Source organism: Callithrix jacchus, chromosome 10 (genome assembly GCF_049354715.1).
Source record: "Callithrix jacchus isolate 240 chromosome 10, calJac240_pri, whole genome shotgun sequence".
Lineage (NCBI taxonomy): Eukaryota > Metazoa > Chordata > Mammalia > Primates > Cebidae > Callithrix > Callithrix jacchus.
Window position 1 is genome coordinate 47,279,361 of NC_133511.1, and position 21,657 is coordinate 47,301,017.

Here is a 21,657-nt window from a genome sequence, read left to right on the forward strand (position 1 = left end):
CTTCTGGCACGTATATCATGTTTTGCCCATCTTTGCATACTCAATCTTACAGCACAGTTTATGGGTCATAAATGCTCAGAATTATTAATTATTACTAAATTAGTTCTAATTTTTGTCAAAAAATTGGCATTTTAAAATCCTATACAGCTTAATATACTTCTAATATATGGAGGAGGAAGAAAAAGTATTTATTGATTACTTATTTTTATGTGCCAAGGTGTAGGTTCTATGCTTCATATACATTATTTCATTTTCATATTCTATCTATATGACATATAATGTGTATAATAATTTCATATACATTATCACTTGTGATGATGACATCACAAAACCCCTGTATAATAGAAGTTATTATTTTCATTGCACATGTGAGAAAATAAATATAAGAACTGCTAAATAATGTGAGTTTGTTACATTTTAACCAGATTCCTCTGGTTAAAATGTAAACCAGATGATAACACTCCAAGGCCCAAAACTCTCTAGTGCTGTGCTGTCCAATATAACTAATGTACAATAGCCATTAGTTATATGGTTAGTGAGCACGTGAAATGTGGTATGTTCAAATTGAAATATGCTGTAAGTGTGAAATACATGTTGGATTTAAAAACATAGTATCAAAAATAGAATCTAAAATATCTTAATTGTTTACTGTTGATTATATGCTGAAATATTTTAGATAATCAAATTAAATAAAATAGTAAACTTAATTTTACCTGTTTCTTTTTTCTTTGTAAAAAAATTACTAGAAAACTTTGTATTTGTGTAATATAAATTTATATTTCTATTACATTACATTCCTATTGGAAAGCATTGCTCTAGTGGCTTTTGCTGTCATGTGGAATGGTCTGCAAGGCTGTGTACAGTCTGTCTTCCGTCACCTCTGATCTGATCTCATCTCCTGCTCCTCCCCCATACTCATTCCTCTCTAGCTACTCAGCCTCCTTGTTCCTTAAGCACATGAGACTTCATCCGGAGTGACTTTGCCTTTGTTGTTCCTGCTGCCTGTGTTACTCTCCCTCCCACAGGATATCCACGCTGCTCACTCCTGTTCCTTCTTCAGGACTTCTTTAAAATGCCACTTTCTTAGTGAGGGCTACTTTGGCTGTGTGTCCCAATTATAGGCTCTCTGTCTCAATCCTTGTGTTTCTCCATAGTACTTAACACTATCTAGCTTATCTCTGTTTTACTTATTTTTTGTCTCTTTCCTTCACTAGAATTTGAGCTCCATGAAGGCAGGATTTTTTTTCTAGTGTTACTAATTATTCTATTCCTAGCATCTAATGGTGTTTAACATATATTAGGGCCTCATTAATATTTGTGAAATTGAATATGAAACCATTGCAAACTCTTTGATTGAATACATTCAGTTATGAAGCACAGAGCTTTTGTGTTGGGGTACTGTTATTAATGGATATTAATAGGAGTTTAATATCTATTAATAGGAGTTTTTGAGAAGGACCAGAAACCAGTAAAATTAGTGAGAGGGCTTATTCCTCTGCATCATCTTCTGTAATGTGTTAGCCTATAATGCTGATGTGCATAAAAGCCATCATAGTCTTCGACATCCTTTTCACTAGCAAAGTAAAAGGTAAGCCATGGGAGTCTGTTGTGCCAGGAAAAACAACTCTTGGTAACCACATTTGTATATATATCTTTCTGGGAATTTCACAGGAGGTTCCCAGAGAGATTATAAATGCTAATTCTTTACCTCGTACCTCACTGCTTTTCATCTGACATCACAATGTGAAAAAACCAAGGGAAGGATATGGTGGTAGTGATGGGTGCTTTCTTTCTTGAATCTGAGCCAGAAACCTCTATAGGAAAGGGATGGGATGGATTCTTGATAACACTGATTTGAAAACTTATTAAGCTTTCCAGCTTAATCTTCTGCCATATACTTCTACCTTCAGTTTCAGTGACACTAAATCAACCTTAAGTTTCTTAAGCATGCAGTTGTATTCAAGCCTGGAATCCCCCACTCAGTCTTGTAACCAGTGCTTCTCCTAAGTGCCAAAACCTCTCCTAAGAAATTAGAGCTAAGGGTAAAGAAATAAGATTACTGCTTTTCTCTATAGTGTATACCTGAATTGGAAACAAAAATACAATTTAGCATTTTATAGTTAGTATTACTTGGAGCTTCTAAAAGTTATAAATGACTAGTTGACTCTATTTATTAATAAATATAATGTTCAGAGGTATATATAGGCTATTACCATTTAAATATGCAACTTCTTGGGCATTAAGTGTTTCTAAGATATTTCTAGCTAGATATCTTTTAATTTACTCTTTAGGTTCAAGAGCTATTTTGTATCATTCAACTTGATATGCTCAGTCTTAAAACCTGATTGCTTTACTTTTTTTACTTAATTTAACAGATACCTGTTTTTTAGGATGTAATGTTACCTCTATACATAGGCTAAAACTGAAGGGAATATCTTAGAGATTTTTCAAATGCAATTAGAAAAATGTAATTACTGGGAGGCAGAGGTTGCTATGAGCCAAGACCATGCCTTTGTACTCTGGGTGACAGAGTGAGACTGTCTCAAAAAAAAAAAAAGAAAAGAAAAGGAAAAAGAAAAATGTATTTAAACACATAGAACTTAGCTAATAATGTCACATTGCATGGTTCTTCAATGATAGAATCAAAATGGTAATAAATATGTACTTCTTAAATTGCTAACACTGTTAAGAAGTATTTTTATCTCAAATTATTTAAACTTTGAAAAATCAACTTACTTTAATCTCCTAAGAGAGTTAGTAAGAGGAGTTCCCTGGAATAATTCAATTGACAACATTTTTTGTAGGCACGTAATAATTGTACGTATTTGTGGAGTACATGAGATATTTTGATATAAGCATATGATATGTAATGATCAAATCAGCATAATTGGGATATTCATCATCTCAAATACTTATCCTTTTTTGTTTGTATGTCGAGAACATTTCACATCTATTTCTCTAGTTACTTTGAAACATACAATAAATTATTGTTAGCTACAGTTGCCCTATTGTGCTACAGAATATTAGATCTTTTTCCTACTAACTATCTATATTTTTGTAACTAGGAATAATTAAATTTTTGTTAATGTTTTAAATGTGAAGGATGAGATAAATGAATTGAAGCAAATAAATATGTACGTGAAAAGATGTTTTTCACATTAAGTCATGTTTAATATTTTCTAAACAATATAACATTGAAAATTAATGACTTTAAGAAGTAAGGAAAAGTATAACCATAGAGATTGCACTTTTGAACGAAGTTAAATAAATGTAATAACTGCTAAACAATGTGAGTTTGTTCAGAGTGACTGAGATTCCCAACTAATTTTTACTTGGGAATCTGAACATTATAATACTATTTTAAAAACTTGATTCTGTGAATTACAAAACTAGTATTTATAGGTAATTTTAACAATTCTAGATTTCCAGGTTTATCTAAAAGAATATTTAAAAATAAGCTCTTCAATAATGCCAATACAAATATCTTATCATTTGGAATTCATATTGTTGTTAAAGTTATGAAAAGCTTACCGTTTTCCGCACTTTGCTTACTGCTGTGATCTCTTGGGCAGTGTGCTTTAAATAACAGGTTGTTCAGTTTTTGAAATATTGGTAGTGATAACCATCTTTATTGAGGACAAATAGTGTACTTAGTACAGCACAGAACATGCTGCACACTCCCTGACAAAAAGAAATCAGAAAGTTCAAATAACTGATAATTTGGTTTAGCTAAATGAATTAAAGCAAATGAACTCTAGTCAGCAAGGGCAGTGGAGTATATTTAGGAACAAAAATATTAACATATTGGTGGTTGAAACTGAAGTTCATGTAACTAATGATGATGATTGTTATGGATTAAATAGTCCCCCCCACCCCCCAATTTATATGTTGTCATACCCCTGCAAACCTCAGGATGTGACCTTATTTGGAAATAGGGTCAAGATGAGGCCATGGCCAGGCACAGTGGGTGGCTCACGCCTTTAATCGCAGTACTTTGGGAGGCTGAGGCAGATGGACCACCTGAGATCAGGAGTTCAAGAACAGCCTGACCAACATGGTGAATCCCTGTCTCTACTAAAAATACAAAAAGTAGCCAGGCATGGTAGTGCATGCCTATAATCCCAGCTACTCTGGAGGCTGAGGCAGGAGAATCACTTGAACTTGGGCTGGGGAGCAGAGGTTGCAGTGAGCCAAGATTGCGTCATTGCACTCCAGCCTGGGCAACAAGAGTGAAATACCATCTAAAAAAAAAAAAAGAAAGAAAAGAAAAGATGAGACCATCCTGGAGTATGGTGGGTCCCTAATCCAGTATGACTGATGTCCATATAAAAAGGGGAAATTTAAACACAGACATGATTACAGAGAGAGTGTCATGTGAACTTGAAGATGACTGTCCATAAACTAAGGAGAGAGGCCTGGCAGAAACAGAGCTTTCCCTCCCAGCCCTCAGAAGAAACCAACCCTCCCAACACTTTTTCAGATTAATAGCCTCTAGAACTTTGAGGCAATACATTTTCCTTGTTTCACTCACTCATTTTATAGTAGTTGGTTATGAGAGCTGTAGGAAACTAATGTGATGGTTTTACAAGATTACCAATTTACTTTGTATAGAGTATAACAGAAAAAGATATAGGGTTTATCCTGACAAAAGGCGAACATTATTAATAAATTTCTAGAGTAAATGTGAGATAGTAGATATCCCAGTAGACCTAATGCTGCGGAAACCATTTTTACTGTGTATAGGTCTAGACTGTGCCACCTTTGAAACTGGAAAACAAGAAACAAGGAAATCCTACAAAACAATCTATGGAGAATGTTCTAAAGATTAAATGGTTAGAAAAACCAGCCAAAAGAAAAGTTGGGGACTTCGAATTATAGAAAATCCTCATTAATTTTAACTTCAGGAATTTGGAACTGATAATTAAGTGAATTTTACTGTACACATATTAGTTATGTTATTAGAAAAATATGTAAATAATTTTATAGACTGTTTTCAAGCATCTTCCAGTGTCTTAAGGTATCACTTTACTCTTATGAAAAATGAATATGCTGAATTCCAGTTGGCACTGGGCTAATGGGGGCTGCTAAAATCCTAGTTTCTCAACACATCCTTTCCTAAAACCTTTGAATTCAATTTGAAGCACAGATAAACCATTCATGAAATTAGTCTTTTAGCATTACTAGGAGATCAAGGATACCATAAACCTCAAATTGTTTGTAGGGAGAAAGACAGAAAATTTCTGTTGTAGCTACGGGCATGGATAATGGGGAAGGGGTGTCTTTAGTTTCTCACTGGAAAAGAGAAGGGAGCAGGAAACTAGATGAAGCACTACAAAAAACTCTTTCAGAAAGAGAAAATCTAAAGTGTTAAATTGTCTAAAGAGGTCAGGGATGGAAGTTAGTAATTCATAGCACTATGGAAATGTGAACTTGAGCAGGACTGAAGCGGGCAGCCTTGACAAAACATTGCTTCTGTAGGTGAGAGATAAATGGAGCAGTGGAAATGCCCCTCAGCTGGCAAGGAAGGGAAAGAAAAAAGTATTGGGAAAATTGATGGTCGTGCAGAAATGAAGGAGAACTAGAAGACATGCCAGTTACTCTTGCTCACCCCTTCCAGCACAACATCATCTATGAAATAAACTGAAGTTCACTATAGTGACAGAGGGAGCACTCTTGAACTAGGATTCCTGTGCATGAAATGCTTAGAAATAGGAAAAATCACAAATAATAAATTACAAGATGGAAGGGAGAATGTATTGAAATGAAAATTTAATGTGTCACTTAAGATAGATATGAATGAAAATGAGGTAAAGACGGATATCAGAAGGGTCAGAGATACAAAGTGGTTGAATAGAAGATAGGCAAAGAAGATCCAACATGAATGTAACTGAAATATCTAAAGAAGAAGTATTTGAACCAGATACATATTTGAAGCTGTTATCCAAGAAAACTTGATAGTAGAAATAAGAAAAAGACTTAAATCAACACATCAAAAGGGGTCCACTGTGTCCCTGGGAAAACTGACTTAGGGTGATCAACCCCAAGACATGTAGTAAAGTTATTAGACTTTAAAGACAAAGAAAATATCTTAAGGATCTCTAGGCAAAAGAACAAGTTACTTAATGGCTGAGAAAATTAGTCTGCCCTCAGACTTCTCAAAGTAGCATATAAAAGCAAGGCAAAAGTGGAGCAGCATTTTCAAGAAACTCAAGGATAGGTATGAGCCAAGGATTTTATACCTTGCTCATATAAAATCAACTTGAAATTGTTGAAGTGTCAAGGCTATAAAGAAAAACAATTTGAAACATGTGAAAACTTAGGGAATACTGTGCTCATGAGACCTTCATGAGGAATCAGTTAGAGCTGTGGTCCTCTAAGTGTGGTCCCCCAACTAGCAACATCAGCAGCACTGGGGAACTTGTTAGAAATGCATATTTTCAGGCCCACCCCAGACCTACTGAGTGAGAAACTTTAGGATGGTGTCCATCATTATGTGTTTAAGCAAGCCCTACAGGTTATTCTGATGCATACCCTGTAAGAAGATGAACTTCTTCCAGCCATTCTTGAAGAAACTTTGGCGGAGAACCGATAGTGAATATTGATATTGATTATAGATATAGGTCTAAGAAATGAGTAGAGACGTAATTGGAAGAACAGTATGAAAACCATCATATGTATTGTCAAAGTAGAAAGAATACAACTAAAAATGAGAAAATAAGGGACAGAAACAGGAAAAAGTAGAATTAAGTTATTATTGTATGGGTAATAGGTAGAAGTCAGAGAGTACCACTTAAAACAGTCAAATAAGATAGTAAAAAATTAAGCAAGAAAAAGATGATTACAGGCATCATAACAAAATATAATGGCAAGGAAACTGGTAGAACAATTTAATTAAATGCAATATATAATCCTGGACTGAAAAAAATTGCTAAGAGGAATTTATTGGTATAACTGATTAAAGCGGAATGTGGAATGTAGATTAAATAAAGTATTGCATCAATGTTAACCTGAATTTAGTAACTCGATGTGAATATTCAAGAGAATATTCTTGTTCTCAGGAAATACATGCTGATAAAGTGGGAAAGGGCAGATTTTGATATTGAAATTTTAAATATTGGAATGACTTTATAATTTTCTTCAAGAATTTAAAAATGTGATTACTATTTACCTATACAGTATGATTTGAAGCTAAGCAGAGATGAAAATATATTTGATCATTTCTTCACATTCCTCGTGCTGTAATCCTGTGATCATTTACTATAAACCTCATGTGGATAAAGCACAAAAAGTTTTGCATTGAAGACTTAAGCTTTCGCTTTGCACTGCATATTCCAAACAGAATATCCAGCAAATAAATTTAGTTGTTTCTTTTTAAATATAGTAAAACTCAGGGTATTAGTATGAACTAACTTAAGATGAAAATAGTAAAGACAAGTACAGATATTTCCTAATATTTTAAAATTAATCTGTACCAGCTTTATCCAAATTTTTAAGCAATATTGAAGTACTTTGTTTTCCTTTTTTTAAAGATATGGATGTAATGATGCCCTTGATAAATGAGCAGAGTTTTGATGGGACATCAGATGAAGAACATGAGCAAGAGCTTCTGCCTGTTCAGAAGCATTACCAACTTGATGATCAAGAGGGCATTTCGTAAGTGTTATGGTTTATAAGTCTCCTTTTCTTTTCATTCAGTATGTATTTTGTAGTGTTCTTCTATAGGCAAAATATTCTATTAGATTATAAGACACAAATATTTACACATCATCTCCACCTTCAATGAGTTTATAGTCTATTTGGAAAAGAAATGCATTTAAATCACAAAGCAATGTATAGGAATTACTGCAATAAACTGAACTTCACTATAGTGAAAAATGCCAGGGATCTTGATGTGTAACAAATGCTAGGGATCTTGAAAGAAGGGAGCTCTGATTAAGTGGAAAAGGAATGTTAAGAGAGGTGGCTTCTGAATAATCAGGAGGTAGTAAATGTTTCTTTATTCTGAAACAAAGTTATGGAGGTAGGAAAGCATTGTAACTTTTTAAAACCTTTTTCGACATTTTGTCTTTATTAGTAAATTTGAGTAATTTCTCATTCTAATAATAGTTTAATGGTTAAAGTGATATGCAATTAATCAGAAAAGAATATAAACAAAATATATTTAGGCAAACATTTTTGTTTCATGAGTTTAAACTTTTTGCTCTTCTTTCTTATTTCAACTTATTTTTTCCTGGTGAAGAGACTTCCTTCAGATGCCTATGGAAACTACTCTTAGGTCAAGTCCCTTAGGGAATTCCTGGTATCTAAAAATTAATTAGTATTTATCTTACCTGTTGACGCATATAGTTTTACAACTTGCATAACTTGTATTTTTTTTAATTAACTTCTTAGGTTGACAATCATAAATCAAATGTGTTTAGTATCATGGTTACATAGGTAGTGTCAATACATTGCTGTTACCAGCCAAATGCTCAACATTGTTTTGAAAATCATAGCAGCAAAGTGTCTTATGAGAAAATTAGCTTTTTAAAAAAAATTTACTTCTTTACTGTGTACAAAACCACACTGTAAAGAGGATGCCTTTAAGCCTTTTTTTCTTTTTTCTTTTTTTTTTTTTTTGAGACGGAGTTTCGCTCTTTTCACCCAGGCTGGAGTGCAATGGCGCGATCTCGGCTCACCGCAACCTCCGCCTCCTGGGTTCAGGCAATTCTCCTGCCTCAGCCTCCCGCGTAGCCGGGATTACAGGCACGCACCACCATGCCCAGCTAGTTTTTTGTATTTTTAGTAGAGACGGGGTTTCACCATGTTGACCAGGATGGTCTCCATCTCCTGACCTCGTGATCCACCCACCTCGGCCTCCCAAAGTGCTGGGATTACAGGCTTGAGCCACCGTCTTTTTTCTTTTATTGACAGAGTTTCACTCTTATTGCCTAGGCTGGAGTACAGTGGTGCTATCTCGGCCCACTGCAACCTCCACCTCCCCAGTTCAAGTGATTCTCCTGCCTCGGCCTCCCAAGTAGCTGGGATTATAGGCTCCTGCCTGATGTCTGGCTAATTTTTTGTATTTTTAGTAGAGACAGGGCTTCACCATGTTGGCCAGGCTGGTCGTGAACTCCTGACCTCAGGTGATCCCCTGGCCTCCACCTCCCAAAGTGCTGGGATTACAGGTGCAAGCCATCGTGCCCAGCCAAGCCTTTTTTAATTTAATTTTTTACTATCTTGTTTGACAGAAAGTTCACCTAAATATCTCATTTAATATCCACAACAACTCTTGTTATTCCACTTTTAAGTAGCAAAGATAGGGCTTGAACCAAGTATGACTTCCAGCCCAGTGATGGGATGGAACTGTTATTTGGTTCTTTGCCTAGATTAATTTTCAGTTCCCTTCTGGTAATAAAACCATGATCATGTTATAATAGCTTTTGTTCTAAAACATTTAAGTCTTACATTTAAGTCTTACATCTTTTACTTTTCAGATTTGTGCAAACTCTTATGCACCTTCTTAAAGGAAATATTGGAACTGGCCTTTTAGGACTTCCATTGGCAATAAAAAATGCAGGCATAGTGGTAAGACTTACCTTTGTAATCACCAGTTAAGATGCAGTTATCAGTCTCATTTATAGCAAGTCACATATAACCTGGTAAGGTGACGTTTATGTGGTCATTTAGTTGCTGTCTTGATAAAATTGTGTGAACTGTGAAAATGATATCTAACAAAAAAATGCTCATTATTCTATTAATTTCTACTTCATTACTTAATATTTAACCAAAAAACCCCCCACAAACCTAAAGCAGTCTTTGATTTTTCTAGGCGTAGTTATATCTTATTAATATTTTGGATTTTCAGGAATTGAATTAAGCAGTGTAGTCATAGCAACAAATATATTTATAGAGTAGATTATTGGTAATGTAAAATTGTACAGTTTTTTTAGTCAGATAGTTTTCAGATTTAAATAATAGTTAAGAAAAATAATAATAATGGTTTTTAAAAACCAATATGTAAAAGACGCTTATTGTAATGATTATAATTACAGACAACTTTGATAGGGGAGAAGCCCATTTATGAGGTAATAAAATTACATTTAACCTTTTTTGAATGGACCAGTTTCTAAAAACAGTTTTAACTATCATCTTTCTCTGCATTTGACTATTTTGTTCCCCCTAATTTAGATGATAAAAACTTATGTTTATAAAAATTAATTTTGGCAATAATTTGATTATATCTTGAAGATTACAGGTATCACTTTAATTTTAGTAAATAAATATTTAAAATGTTTTTTTACTACTTTTGGAAATAATTATTTTCTAAGCATGGTTTTTGACACAGTGAGTACTCAACAAGCAGTCTGTAGAAGAAATAAATTGCTCACAGTCTCCATTTGATACTATACTTTTTCGTGATTTAGATAATGATGCTTGGATGCATATAGTTATAATGGTGGGTCACTGCTAGTTGTAGACTTGCCATCTGATATTGAATATGATCTTGTGTTCTACCCTACTTTGTTATCTATACTCTATATTCATGGATTTGAGTAGCTAAGTTGATAAGATGGATGTGGTTGTCTTAAACATTACTCCTGTTTCTCTATCGAGTTTATTAGTTTGCCTTTATGGAGTGACTAATCATTTTGCCCAACAACTATTTATTCACTGCACATGATTTCTTTTAAATATTTAAATATTATAAATTTTTTTCCCCACAGCTTGGACCAATCAGCCTTGTGTTTATAGGAATTATTTCTGTTCATTGTATGCACATATTGGTACGTTGCAGTCACTTTCTATGTCTGAGGTAAATGTGGATTTGTTAAGCCATTTATTTTGAAGCTATCTTTTTATTTAGATCATTGAATAGTCTTATATTTCTTTTGTTCGTTGTATTTCCTTTACGCTGTTATATAGATGTATCTAAGGTAATGAATATGGAAGAAGGTAGCTTTTTATATGATTTAAATCTGATTAGAATCTATTTTTAAAGGGTAGCCTTATTAGTGAAATAGAATGGTTTCTCTTAGTATAAATGGAAAAAATCAGAAAAGATATATGGAGGCAATGGAGGCAGTGGTGTGACTTTTAGTTATAGCATAATGGTCTTCAATGTATAGGTGATTCTGTTTTGATTGTCATTTGTGCTCTCTGCTGATGTATGGGTTAGTAGATAGTCAACAAAATAATATTCTTTTTCTTTATTTTTGTATCATGAAATACATCTACTGGACAATAGGCTAACTTTTTTTTAAAAAGTAGATATTATCTAGTCTAGTAGACTAATATCAAGTCTTGACTCTTTCGTTGTTGCATACTCTTAAAACTTAGGGCAGGCCGGGCGCGGTGGCTCAAGCCTGTAATCCCAGCACTTTGGGAGGCCGAGGCGGGTGGATCATGAGGTCAACAGATCGAGACCAACCTGGTCAACATGGTGAAACCCCGTCTCTACTAAAAATTACAAAAAATTAGCTGGGCACGGTGGCGCGTGCCTGTAATCCCAGCTACTCAGGAGGCTGAGGCAGGAGAATTGCCTGAATCCAGGGGGCGGAGGTTGCGGTGAGCCGAGATTGCACCATTGCACTCCAGCCTGGGTAACAAGAGTGAAACTCTGTGTCAAAAAAAAAAAAAACAAAAAACAAAAACTTAGGGCAAATCATTTATGAGCTTTATATGATAACATATACTTGGAAAGTTAAGAGAGAGAGAATGGAGAAATAATACCTACCTCATGGGAAGATTAAATGAGATAGTTTATGTGCAAATGTATTATAGAGCCTTGCACAAATGTATTATTAAATAATGCTGTTCTAAGAATGGAATAATTTAGACATGAATAATGTAGTTGATGTTTTAGGTATTTGAAATATTTAAATTAATAAAGCACAAATACTAAGTTATATGAATTCTGCACTTACATAAACTTTAGCAGTAGATAAAATTAATATACTGGTAAAAAGGACAGATTTAAAACTTTGTGAGGCATGCTTTAGAAGTACACAGATCTTGATATTTTGATAACTCATCTGTCAGTGCATAGCCTTGCATTTATTAATTCCCGTTTATTTTATGTTTATTTCAAGAAGTGGTTTTATGTGCCAACTTAAACTTTTTCTTTTTTCCTTTGTATGTATGTCATTAAATTACAGGTTTAAAAAGTCAACATTAGGCTATAGTGACACTGTAAGCTTTGCTATGGAAGTGAGTCCTTGGAGTTGTCTTCAGAAGCAAGCAGCATGGGGACGGTAAATACTCTGTTATTAATATCTGATCGTTAAAATTATATTAAGTATTTTAATCTAACAAGATATATAAATAAAAATATGATAAAGTTGGGGAATAAACATATGTAACCTTTACAATTAGACAGACTTGGGTTCAAATTTCAACTTGACCGTTCTTCAGTTTTCTGACCTTTATCAAATTATTTATCATTTTGGTTTGGTTTACTCACTATGAAATGAGTTTACAGTAATACCCATCTCATAGGATCATTTTGGTAGATGAAATAAAAGGATATTTATAAAGCATGACCTGGTCAAATAATGATATAATCATGTTAATTAATTGTTTTAAATAAAAAAGCCAGAAAAATGTTTTAGTACCATTATTTCAAATAAAGTTTTAGTATTTAGTTATATGCTCATCTGAGGTCTGGATATATTTTAGCATAACCTTATTTTATTGTCTTGTTATTTAAATGTAACTTTATTACTGGTGGCTTTGGCTAATCAAAGTCAGGTGAATACAGGGCTAGAGAAATAAGGAAGCATAAACAATCAGCAAAGCTGCCTGTTGTACAAATGACATGTGAGGTGGGAATTAAATGAAGAACAGTGTTAGAGTAGTTTATGGTTAAGTATGGCCTTTCTGGAGATTTTCAGGACGTTAGATTTGGTACAAGGTGCTCAGAGCTCCTGATATGATGAGTAGGAGCATATATGCTATAAGAAAATGTTTAAAACTCTCGAAAAGAGAAATAAAATATATTGACATTTCAGTAGCTCTTATGGATACTTATTTGTGGATGTCTTTTTTCAGGAGTGTGGTTGACTTTTTTCTGGTGATAACACAACTGGGATTCTGTAGTGTTTATATTGTCTTCTTAGCTGAAAATGTGAAACAAGTGAGTATTTTTCGCCAGTTAGTGAAATCATTTTTTTCTAAAGCCCTAGATATGGCTTCCTATTTCTTCTGTGGGAGCCACGGTTGAATTTGAAAATGTGTCTCTTTCGTAAGTGATCTTCCTTTATAGATTTTCCTTTAGATTTTTTTCTTGCAAGTTGGATTTCTGCTGTAATTGTTAATTGTATTGTTTTGCCATAATACTGATAATGCTTGTTTTTTTAGATCAGAATATGACATTATTTACTGATTCTTAGCTACTTGAAACTTAGATTTCAAAAGCATATTCATAGATGCTGTGGAAGCATATTCTTTACATTGAAGTTCTGTAAAGAACTATATGAGGCTTTAGCCAGTAGCCTAAAAAAATCAAGTAAAAATAATGAGCATTCATTATTAAAATCCATTAATTATCACCATTGTGTAAAAAGATACTGTTTCCATAAATGAACAGTTTTCTGTAGTTCTTTCTTCCATAAATGAACAGCTTTCTGTAGTTCATTCTTTCTTGTATTGTGAAGGTTCGTTTTAGGAGGAAGTGGTTTGCAGTCTTGGAAGAGACTTGACAGTATATTTGGAGAAATATGGAAAGCATCGAAATAAAAACTCCATCAAAACAATACTATAAAATACTTTTCTTTATGACTGGCATCATTATTTCTAAATTATCCCTTGCTCTTCTTTAATCATTATTTTAATAATGATTATTAAAATAATTAAAAAAATAATTATTAAATATTAATTATCCACATGCACATGGTACAGTAAACACTTTACATAGTAATATATAGGATTGTCTTGTAGGTATTTTTATACAAAATGATGAAGTGAGTATGTTTTCTAAAAAACCTGTATTTGTAGATTCCTGTGTATTTGTATGTATTTGACTCTCTTTTCTAAGTATAGAGTATGTTTCATTTCACTGAGAATTGGCAAACTGTTTCTATAGAGGGCCAGATAATAAATATTTTCTGCTTTGCAGGCCATATGGTCTCTGTTGTAACCACTCAGTTCAGCCATAGGCAACAATATGTAAACAAATAGATATGACTATATTTTGGTAAAATTTTATTTGCAAAAATAGGTGTTCTGCAGACCATAGTTTTCTAACCCCTGATTTAGATTATCCCTGTATGCTGTCTTTGAGCCAGTCACTTAAAATTTTAATGTCAGAAGAAGTCATTGAGTCAAACCCTCTTTTATGAAAGAGTTCATAATTAGTAATTTGAGCTTGGATTTTTGGTCAGTGTTCTTTCCAGTATACCATGTCTCAGCATCTAGAAAAGTTTTTTTTGTATCTGGGACTTTAAATGTCTGGAAGCTTAAATGTCACCTGTTCTGTGAAACCTTTCTCACCTGTTCCTTCCATGCCTTTCTTTTCTTTATCTTTTGACAGAATTTATTGGTTTTTCTCCTGGCTTCTGCATCACTTTTTAAAATAGCCTTGATTATGCTATAGTAAAGTTAATTTACAAGTTATTTTTTACTGCTACACAGCAAGCCCCGTGAAGGAAGGGACTCTCATATCCCTTGTGTTCACCACTGTAAACTAGTATCTAAGAGTGCCTGGCTTATTGGTACCCAGTATGGTTATTGGCTCTGAAGGAAAATGAACTCACTGGACTGGGAAGGATTATATCTTGTTCATGTGTTTATTTCTCAGACCTAGTACTGTATCTGGTTGATTGTGCAAGTGTCATTAAAACTTTGTGGACTGAAAGGGTTTAATCCTTTTGTTTGATTTCTGCATTGATGGTCTCTGCCACTTTCCTTGTTCCCATCTTGTGCAAACACCCTTTTCTCCCAGTTTTTTCTGTCAACTCTTCTCTTTTAGCTCCTACATGACTCTTTAAGCTTGGTTCCTCACTCTCACAGATATTTCCTTGCATCTATAAAATGAATGGTGTCCTTAGGGTTTTCAAGGTAAACGATTATATTATCAGCAAACAGAGACAGTTTGACTTTCTCTTTACCAATTTTGATGCCCTTTATTACTTTCTCTTGTTTGATTGCTCTGGCTGGGACTTCCAGCACTGTATTGAAGAGGAGTGGTGAGAATGGGCATCCTTGTCTTGTTCCAGTTCTCAGAGGGAATCTTTAAGCTTTTCCCCATTCCTTATCATGTTGGCTGTGGGTTTGTCATAGATGTCTTTTATTATGTTAAGGTATGGAGTTCCTTGACTAATAAAAGAATTCAGCAACTTTTCTGGATACAAGATTAATGTACATAAATCACTAGCTCTTCTATACACCAACAGTGGCCAAGTGGAAAATCAAATCAAGAACTCAACCGCTTTTACAAAGCCTGCAAGAAAATTATAATACTTAGTAATATTCCTAACTAAAGAGTCAAAAGACCTCTACAAGGACAACTACAAAACACTGTTGAAAGAAATCACAGACAACAAAAACCAATGAAAACACATCCCATACACAAGGTTGGGTAGAATCAATATTGTGAACATGACCATCCTGCCAAAAGCAATCTACAGATTCAGCATAATCCCCATCAAAAAACCACTGTCATTCTTCACAGAATTAGAAAAAACAATTTTAAAATTCTTATGGAACTAAAAAAGAGCCTGCATAGCCAATGCAAGACTAAGCAAAAAGAACAAATCTGGAGGCTTCACATTACCTGATTTCAAACTACCCTATAAGGCCATAGTCACCAAAACAGTGTGGTACTGGTGTAAAAATAGGCACACACACTAATGGAACAGAATAGAGAACCCAGAAGTGAACCCAAATACTTACAGCCAACTGATCTTCTACAGAGCAAACAAAAACACGAAATGGAGAAAGGACACACTTTTCAACGACTGGTGCTGGGATAATTGGCTAGCCACATGCAGGAGAATGAAACTGGATCCTCATCTTTCACCTTATACAAAAATCAGCCCAAGATGGATTAAGGACTTAAACCTAAGATCTGAAACTATAAAACTTCTGGAAGATAACATTGGAAAATCCCTTCTAGACATTGGCTAAGGCAAGGATTTCATGATGATAACCCCCAAAGCAAATGCAATAAAAACAAAGATAAATAGATGGGACCTAATTAAACTAGAGAACTTTTGAATGGCAAAAAAAGTCAGCAGAGTAAACAGACAATCCACAGAGTGGGAGAAAATCTTCACAGTCTTTACCTCTGACAAAGGGCTAATATCCAAAATCTACAATGAACTCAAATCAGGAAGGAAAAACAGCCCCATCAAAAACTGGGCTAAGGACATGAATAGACAGTTCTTAAAAGAAGATATACAAATGGCCAGCAAACGTGAAAAAATGTTCAACATCATTAATGATCAGGGAAATGCAAATGAAAACCACAATGTGATACCACCTTACTCCTCCAAGAGTGGCCATAATAAAAAAACAGTAGGCATTGATGCAGCGATCAGGAAACACTTCTACACTGCAGGTGGGAATGTAAACTAGTACATCCACTGTGGAAGACAGTGTAGAGATTCCTTAAATTACTAAAAGTAATACCACCATCATTCTTCACAGAGTTAGAAAAAACATTTTTAAAATTCTTATGGAACTAAAAAAGAACAACTACCATTTGATCCAGCAATCCCACTACTGGGTATCTATCCACACGTAAAGAAGTCATTATTCAAAAAAGATATTTGTGGACATCTGTTTATAGCAGCACAATTCACATTGCAAAATCATGGAACCAACCCACATGCCCATCAGTCAATGAGTAGATAAAGAAACTGTGGTGTGTGTGTGTGTGTGTGTGTGTGTGTATCTAAAGTTTTATGTATATGTATGTGTGTGTGTGTGTCTCTAAAGTTATATATATGTGTGTGTGTGTGTGTGTGTACTTTTATGGTTGAGTAGTATTCCATCATATATATGTATGGAGTACATATACATATAAATATACATATATATGTATATGTATATGAAGTACTGCTCAGCCATAAAAGTGAATGAATTAACAGCTTTTGCAATGACCTGGATGAGATTAGAGACTAGGAATGGAAAACCAAACATTGTATGTTCTCACTGATATGTGGGAGCTATGAGGACACAAAGGCATAAGAATGATACAATGGACTTTGGGGACTTATGGGGAAGAGTGAGAGGGGGTGAGGGATATGGTGCAGTGTATACTGCTCAGGTGATGGGTGCACTAGGATCTCACAAATCGCCACTAATGAACTTACTTGTATAACTTAAATGCCACCTGTACCCCAGTGATTTAGGGAAAAATAAAGTAAGATAATTTAAAAAAAAATTTTAAATGGAATGGTGTCCAGAGATTAGTGTTGTAACTGCTGACAGTTTTAGCCAGGAGGGTACTTTTAGATGCTGTCTGCGTCTGAGAGTCCCAATGAATTCTGTAGTTTTTCTTTCTACCCTCATTTTATTATTTTTTCAAAATATCCTATTTTTAAACGATTTCTTTTTTTTACTAGATATTTGCAAATAAGTTCTAATACACCTATTTCTGGCAGAAAAATCTGTAATCTAAACCATCAGACACAGGTGTTCCCTCATACATATTGTGACTATAGAATACAGTGAAAGGTCTTAACGAGAGCAAGTAGCACGAGAGATGCAGAAGACATAGAAAACAGTAACAGTAATTAGAGCTAATTAGAGTCCTGTTTATAGTCTTTTGTTTATCAAAATAAAACATCAGTTCTTCCATTAGCGTTACTTGTTATAGATTATGTTGTTTGGATTTTACAAATATTTAGTTCTCCAAATTGCATATTCCTAGGACTCCTAAATCCATTAAGAGACTTTTTATTAATGAGAGTGACAAGACATATCTTACCAGTCATTTATATATAATATGAGGGAAATTATGCCTTTTTATATCTTTTCTAATACCTATCTTCTAAGAGAGTTACCAACAAGCTCTATTTGAATTTAAGAATAATGTCAATTTTATAATAAACTATGATATACATTATTTAATCTTTATAACTACTCTGTAAGTCCTTTGCTTATTTTATGAATGAGAAAGCAGTCTTACAAAACTTGAGTAATGTGCCCCAAGTCATATGGAATTAGGTTGAAACCTAGGTCTCTGTCACATCCAATATGTTAATTGTTCGTCACCCCACAGGACGTTGTCTTGTCTGATTTTAGTTGTGAGTGTTTTTATATGACATAAAAAGTAGATGAGGTGGATAAAATAAATGTTTATAAGCTTAGAATTTGTGACTTTCTCCTATGAAAAATTATCAGTTGCTTCTCAAGTTGAATGGAAAAGTTAAACTTTGCACATGTCCTAAGAAGATCAGGTAGAAAAAAGGAGTGCCTGCTACAGATAGAAAAGTAAAAGTTCTTTTGAGTCATAAAGAGTAACATGGAAAAAAAAAGGCAGTCAGGTTTGAGAAAGTCGTTGAGATGATTACTGAAGCAGCATGAGATCAGAGATTTTCATTCTCTACAGAGGTATTCTTTTATGTTTTATAGGCATTATACAATAGTAGACACACTAGTTGATTAAACCTTACCAATTGCTACGTATGTTATAGTTAGAAACCATAGGATTGTTACCCTCCCCTTAATCTACATGGAATTGAAATGTATTTTGGTAACCGAAAGAATTAAGGGTTTAGTTGCCACACAAATGTAGAACCTGCTATGTAACTGCCACATGACTATTCTTGGTCCCATTAAGACTTATGCACAATCAGAAGGAGAAAAAGAACCCTAGAGCTTCTGACGAATCTAAGTCCATGGTGTTTATAGTTGCTTCTCTCTGTTCTTACTCTAAGATATGCTAGAAAATCTCAGATAGATAAAGTAGTGGTACGTGGGCATGGAGAATGGGCAATGAATACAGTATTACATTTTAAAAATGTAGCAATCCCGAAGACCATTGATTGTAGAGTCAGAGGATAGGAGTTCAAATTTCTGCTTTCTCAGTTTTAACTCACACATTAGGCAAAACCCTCTTATTCCTGGTCTAGCATCAGTTCCCTTATTTGTAAAATGGGAATAGTAACAACATATCTCCTTGTTTCTCATAAACTTATTGTGAGGCTCAGCTGACAAAAGGTTTGTGAAAGCCTTTGTAAAATGTAAAACATTATACAAATGTAGGGTACTGTAACTTCAATTCTGCATTTGGCTTTACTGAAGAACGTAATCTGCAATTGGAAATTTAACTATTAAATTATGAAATCATTGAAAAATTAATAAGTGGTGTATTTTAGTAAATTTGAGCTCAAATGGAAACAACTGAATTTAGTAATTATATTTTATAATGTTTATTTCAGTGTTTTACATTTTGGTAAACATGTGAGATCATAGGAAGTCCTATTAGATAGCCAATCTCTGTCTCTAGAGGGCACCAAAGGACTCAAATGTTTACCTGAATCTTGCTCTAGGTATGTATCTACGTTTTTATTTTATTTTATTTTTAATCCTGGGAATTTTTATGCCAAAACTTTTCTGCCAAAAGTACTAAAATACTATAAGATATTTGTGATAGAATTAATTTTAAATTCCTAAGCACCTAATAATAATTAAAACAGCCCTTTAAAATACCGGTTATATAACTGGTTTTCTCTTGCCAGCTATCTTTGTTAGAGCTTTACTTTGATCATTATCTAATCTAATTATTGGAGGTACTGCTTTCATAAGAAGTATTTGGCTCTAAATAATTCAGTTACTAGAACATTAAGTCAACAATCAAATATGTTTGTAAAAACCAAGGAATGTAAATCACCAATTTTGCTTTTATTTCAAATGATAGAAAATAAAACATAAAGTTTTGATGGTCACTTACAAGGTAGTCATGAGCTGTGCATTTCTTAAATGGTGCATGGTATAACTTGAGAGTCTGTTAGTCCAGTGTTAGTTATAAATTGCCTTTATAGGGCAAAAATCTAATAGATATATTATCTGCAATCTAAGATGATATGTACATTTATAGTAATATTAAACATAGCTTATGGTAGATTATACATGTAAAATTAAAGTATAAGGAACACTTAAATTATTAATTATATCAAATTTATTTTAATCTTCTCATTTATTGGCCTCTTAATTACTACATTTAGAGAGAGAAATGTAAGAGTGGAAACCAGGTGGCTGCTTGGGCAGAGCCCTCCTTTCTGGTATTTTGGTCAGGCTAATTCTAGAGTAACAAGCCTGGGTGTGAATCCTAGAACCACCATTTACTGGCTTGATATTATGCAAGGTTTAAAAAAAAAATATCTTGAAGCCTCAGGTTCCTCAACTATAAATTGGAACTAATGTTACCACCTACTTTAGAGAGTCATTTTAAGTATTAAGTGAGATGTTGTATATAAAGCATATAGTTCAGTACCAGACACAAAGAAAGTACTCAAAAAACACTAGCTATTATTAGTACAAGGTCTTAAGAATTTTTAGAATGTATTGTCCAGAGACTCAACAATATTGGTGTGTTCAAAGGAGGGTACATTATGTTTGGGAGTAAATAAGTTTTCACTGGTATTTAAATTACAGTATGATCTGCCTCTGCTGTAAAATTTTAAGACTGTTTCTAAAGTCCTCTATAATTTCATTTCTATTTTAGTAAGTAACATTATGTTATTAAATTGGACCAGAGATAATTTTTAATATATGGAGCCTGTAAATCATGTTTTTAAATCATATTTGTTTTGAAATCTGAAAATTGGGTTATAGGAGTGGCTGAATAAGTTTTAATATAAAGTTGATTTATTTTGTAGAAGTGGAAATATTTATTGATATTTATTGATGATAGTGATAATTTATAAATGCTGTATAAAAGTTTTAAAGTTAGGTGATAATTTTAAAATTTTGCTTAGACTACATTTCTAAGACATAATTAGAGCTTGTTTCCTATCTGAAAAAAAATAAGCTAGAGAATACTCAGTGGCCATCCTAGATATGTATTGTCCCAAATTTGATGATCTCAAAAATAGATACTTGAGTCTTTGGAGGTATCATGAGCATGATAGTCACAAAGCTTCAATATACATTAGTAAATTTATTGTTAAAATTTTCTAATTAACTTTATAATATGATAAAATTATCTTTCAAGATTATCTTCAGTTATCTTTATATTTGATACATATGTTTCTAGGAAACCGGAGTATCTTCAAAAACTGTAAATTTAAATATTTTAAAGTATATCATAGGATTGTATTTTAAAGTGTACAGATTGTAATTTTCTTTGTACATGTGTTTTATGATTATAAGTTGATGGAAGATTTCCCCCTTCTTTATTCTCCTGGTAATCCTGTATAGGTTCATGAAGGATTTCTGGAGGGTAAAGTGTTTATTTCGAATAATACCAATTCATCAAATCCATGTGAGAGAAGAAGTGTTGACCTAAGGATATATATGCTTTGCTTTCTTCCATTTATAATTCTTTTGGTCTTCGTTCGTGAACTAAAGAATCTGTTTGTACTTTCATTCCTTGCCAACGTTTCCATGGCTGTCAGTCTTGTGATAATTTACCAATATGTTGTCAGGGTAAGTATAAAATGTTTTTAACCAAGCTCTTAGCTTTTTTATATAAATAAAATTTTTGTTTACTTTGGAAGTAAAAGTAAT

At 33.5% G+C, this 21,657-nt stretch overlaps 1 protein-coding gene across 3 annotated transcripts in view; it reads left to right on the plus strand.

Moving 5' to 3' along the window:
* Positions 1-21,657, plus strand: part of SLC36A4 (solute carrier family 36 member 4) — a 47,029-nt gene that overhangs the window by 4,633 nt on the left and 20,739 nt on the right. For all 3 annotated transcript variants that reach the window (XM_002754692.6, XM_078339233.1, XM_035265261.3), the window contains exons 2-7: positions 7,530-7,653; positions 9,477-9,567; positions 10,707-10,795; positions 12,138-12,233; positions 13,030-13,114; positions 21,349-21,576. In XM_002754692.6, the coding sequence (XP_002754738.5) occupies positions 7,530-7,653; positions 9,477-9,567; positions 10,707-10,795; positions 12,138-12,233; positions 13,030-13,114; positions 21,349-21,576 (713 nt within the window). The remainder of the gene's footprint in view (positions 1-7,529; positions 7,654-9,476; positions 9,568-10,706; positions 10,796-12,137; positions 12,234-13,029; positions 13,115-21,348; positions 21,577-21,657) is intronic.